Genomic DNA, 4898 nt, shown 5'->3' with positions numbered 1-4898 from the left:
ACACACACACACACACACACACACACACACACACACACATAAGCAGTGTACTGGTACCTATGCAGCGCTCATAAATATTCATGTGCTGTGTTCTTCAGAAGTGCTGACATCCGGTCTTCCAGACTCAAAGTCTTCTGGGATGCGTCCCATATCAGCTGTGCTCTTCTCCCCTGGCTGTGTGGCCTCCGTAGGGAACCTACAGAGGGAGTACAGTGGGAATCGGTGACGGTGTCGGCGGGATCTGAGCTCTTTAACTGCAGTGCGATAATAAATCAAACTCCCTGTCACCGGCGCTTAACAGAAAATACACAATAGATGCGTGAAGCGGGTTTTGTAGGGTTATTAACAGTGCAGGAAGTAGTTTGTGGCTTTTCAGTAAAAGATACTATTCTTTTTAAGGTAATTAATTGCACCACGAGATATTAACAAGGAGTAGCTACCTACTGAGCAAAGGTTCATTATCAGTGTGAATAGCTCCATGGCGTTTCTATTTATTTGTGTTTGTTTGATGGTTGGTTGCTTGACTGTTTGATGAGTCCCTAGAACAATAAATAAATAATTTTAAATATATATTAATATATTTGAAATTCTAAATGTAAAAATTATAATAATAATTAAAATTGTAATTGAATTTAATTAATTTAATTAAATATTTACTTATAATGAATAATATTTATTTATGTCTGGGTACCTTGAACAATATATAAATCAAACATAAAATTAAAAATTATCACATTTTATTAAAAAATTTTTTTTATAAATCATAAAATTATCATTTTAAACGTAAAAAAAATGTATTAATTTATGTCTGGGTCTCTAGAACAATACATAAATAAATTAATAATTAATTTAAAAAATCTAAATAATAATTTTAATAATGATTTATTTAGTGATGTATAAATAAATACTATAAATATATAATTGTTACATATATTTAAAATTACAATATTTTTTTAAATGTTATTTATAAATATTTAAAAACATATATGTAGTTTTGATTGATTGATTGATTGATTGATTGATTGATTGATTGATTGATTGATTGATTGATTGATTGATTGATTGATTGATTGATTGATTGATTGATTGATTGATTGATTGATTGATTGATTGATTGATTGATTGATTGATTGATTGATTGATTGATTGATTGATTGATTGATTGATTGATTGATTGATTGATTGATTGATTGATTGATTGATTGATTGATTGATTGATTGATTGATTGATTGATTGATTGAATGATTGATTGATTGATTAACTGGGCCCCTAAAACAAACAATCAATCAATCAAACAATCAATTCACTTTGGCATATATAATAAAAAACTTGATATATGTCACCATCAAACCCTCGGGGACATGAGCAGTTTGGCAGTTTTGGCAAAGCACCATCTACTGAATAAGAAATCATGCAGCAAAAAAAAAAAAACTAGTTCTAACTTAGTAAATTCTTCACTGATAATTCAGACGTCCGCGGTCATGTCGAGTACAATGACACCCATCTTACCAAAGTCAGCTATCTGAAATTTTATTGAAAACTTGCCTTTTTAAACTCCTACATCTTTCATCATCTTCGGCTCAGATATTCTTGACACCATGCCAATAAAAAGATACTAACATGTTGATAGGCTTTTGATACAGCAGACCGTGTGTAACACATCAACACAACTGACAATGAGGAGAAGCTGAAGTTTGGTGATGCTTTTGCTTATTCAGATGAAACCATTCGGGTGGAATCACATCCTGCACCCAAAATAATTGTCTCAATTAATATTTTCATAGTTTTCCAGTGAAAATATGTAAACGGTCTCCTAAAACCAGATGAATTTACCTGAGAAGCAAACTCAAGCAAATTTGAAGTAACTGTGTAAAATATTAAGACTTGTTTTCAGAAAATATATCTTGAAGCAAGTTTTCTTTATTTGTTTGTTTGCAAAAGATACTATTCTTTTTAAGGTAATTAATTGCACCACGAGATATTAACAAGGAGTAGCTACCTACTGAGCAAAGGTTCATTATCAGTGTGAATAGCTCCATGGCGTTTCTATTTATTTGTGTTTGTTTGATGGTTGGTTGCTTGACTGTTTGATGAGTCCCTAGAACAATAAATAAATAATTTTAAATATATATTAATATATTTGAAATTCTAAATGTAAAAATTATAATAATAATTAAAATTGTAATTGAATTTAATTAATTTAATTAAATATTTACTTATAATGAATAATATTTATTTATGTCTGGGTACCTTGAACAATATATAAATCAAACATAAAATTAAAAATTATCACATTTTATTAAAAAATTTTTTTTATAAATCATAAAATTATCATTTTAAACGTAAAAAAAATGTATTAATTTATGTCTGGGTCTCTAGAACAATACATAAATAAATTAATAATTAATTTAAAAAATCTAAATAATAATTTTAATAATGATTTATTTAGTGATGTATAAATAAATACTATAAATATATAATTGTTACATATATTTAAAATTACAATATTTTTTTAAATGTTATTTATAAATATTTAAAAACATATATGTAGTTTTGATTGATTGATTGATTGATTGATTGATTGATTGATTGAATGATTGATTGATTGATTAACTGGGCCCCTAAAACAAACAATCAACATAATTCCTTTGTGTTTGTGATTTTTATTAGTTTTTTTTAATGTCTATAATGTTTTCCATTTTTTTTTGTTATTTTAGTACATCAAGAATAAGTACATGAAAATGAGAAATGTTCATTATTTTCTGAAATATATATACAGTATTTTTTATTTTATATTTTATTTATTTTATTTCAAGTATTTATTGATTGATTGATTGATTGATTGATTGATTGATTGATTGATTGAATGATTGATTGATTGATTAACTGGGCCCCTAAAACAAACAATCAATCAATCAAACAATCAATTCACTTTGGCATATATAATAAAAAACTTGATATATGTCACCATCAAACCCTCGGGGACATGAGCAGTTTGGCAGTTTTGGCAAAGCACCATCTACTGAATAAGAAATCATGCAGCAAAAAAAAAAAAACTAGTTCTAACTTAGTAAATTCTTCACTGATAATTCAGACGTCCGCGGTCATGTCGAGTACAATGACACCCATCTTACCAAAGTCAGCTATCTGAAATTTTATTGAAAACTTGCCTTTTTAAACTCCTACATCTTTCATCATCTTCGGCTCAGATATTCTTGACACCATGCCAATAAAAAGATACTAACATGTTGATAGGCTTTTGATACAGCAGACCGTGTGTAACACATCAACACAACTGACAATGAGGAGAAGCTGAAGTTTGGTGATGCTTTTGCTTATTCAGATGAAACCATTCGGGTGGAATCACATCCTGCACCCAAAATAATTGTCTCAATTAATATTTTCATAGTTTTCCAGTGAAAATATGTAAACGGTCTCCTAAAACCAGATGAATTTACCTGAGAAGCAAACTCAAGCAAATTTGAAGTAACTGTGTAAAATATTAAGACTTGTTTTCAGAAAATATATCTTGAAGCAAGTTTTCTTTATTTGTTTGTTTTTACCTAACAGCAATTTGTATGTTGTTGTTTACTCATGCATTAACCCAAATGTGTAAAGTTTAGGCTTATTGGCCAAAAAAATAATAAGTAGAGAAAAGTAAAAGTAAAAAAAATAAATAAATGAATAAATATATATATATGTATGTATGTATGTATGTATGTATGTATGTATGAAAAAATTAACACTAATGATTGTTTTAAGCATAAACCTCTTAAACTTTCTTAAACTTATGGTTGTCAGTAGGGTAAGAAAAATTCCAATTCTAAAACTAATTCAAAATATATGCTCACTGGAAAATTATTATTATTATTTTCTTATTATCTTGCACAGTTTTGCTTCTAAAGCAAATTTATTTAGTTTTAGGGATACTTTTACTGAAAATGTTCAATAATTTTGTGTGTTTGTTCATTTGTTTTTTTGTTTATTTAATCTATATAGTTTATTTTATGTATATAGTTAATTGATCTATATAGTTTTCATTAATTTTTATTTCAGTTTTAGTTTATTTTAATGTTTGCCTTGGCAACTAACTGAAATAAAACAAGTCTACACCATTTCATATTTTATTTTAAGTTAACATCCATTTTATTTCAAGTTACAAAAATATTTTTGATGGTTTTAGTGTTGATGAATGATAATTACCCTGGTCTTGTCATTACATTTGCATTGTTTACCACAGTTTCATTTTGTTAAGCATAAATAACAGTACATTTTCTTAAATGTATGCTTGCCAGTGGGGTAGGAAATATAGACATAATTCAAAATACACATTCACTGAAAAACAAATCTTATCTTGTACCATTTTGCTTCTCAAGTAAATTTAGTTTTAACAATGTTTAGACATTTTTACTGATAAAAAATATGATTTTTGCTCTTCTTTTCACTGCTTTTTCCATACTGTGCATCTGGGAAGATCGTGTGTTTGGACACGGGATGTTTTAAATGGCTGACTGCATGTATTTATTAGTTCATGAGAGGGTGAAATAGCACAAGTGTGTGTGTCATAAAGATTTAATGAGAGAGCGTTCAGTGTGTGTGACTCTAATGCAGAACATCATGCATGATTCATGATCTTTAAAGCCTCTTATTTCATATTTTTCAATTATCTGAGCAGGTTTGTGAGGTTGCAGAACAGCATCCATCAATGTCCACGTAACGAGAGCGGTTGTGTGCGTCTTTCAGATCGCCTGCGCCGTCTTCGCAGCTCTGCTGCATTTCTTCTTCCTGTCTGCGTTCACGTGGATGTTTCTGGAAGGAGTTCAGCTCTACATCATGCTGGTGGAGGTGTTTGAGAGCGAGCATTCACGCAGGAGGTATTTCTACCTGGCCGGATACG

At 29.2% G+C, this 4898-nt stretch overlaps 1 protein-coding gene across 1 annotated transcript in view; it reads left to right on the top strand.

Moving 5' to 3' along the window:
* Positions 1-4898, top strand: part of LOC107702709 (adhesion G protein-coupled receptor L3-like) — a 64051-nt gene that overhangs the window by 53706 nt on the left and 5447 nt on the right. Inside the window, exons 9-10 of the mRNA XM_016505108.1 lie at positions 99-222; positions 4745-4894. Coding sequence (XP_016360594.1) covers positions 99-222; positions 4745-4894 — 274 coding nt within the window. The remainder of the gene's footprint in view (positions 1-98; positions 223-4744; positions 4895-4898) is intronic.

This window comes from Sinocyclocheilus anshuiensis, unplaced genomic scaffold, assembly GCF_001515605.1.
Source record: "Sinocyclocheilus anshuiensis isolate Anshui unplaced genomic scaffold, SAMN03320099.WGS_v1.1 scaffold1810, whole genome shotgun sequence".
In the NCBI taxonomy this organism is placed as follows: domain Eukaryota; kingdom Metazoa; phylum Chordata; class Actinopteri; order Cypriniformes; family Cyprinidae; genus Sinocyclocheilus; species Sinocyclocheilus anshuiensis.
This window is presented reverse-complemented; position numbering and strand designations above follow the sequence as displayed.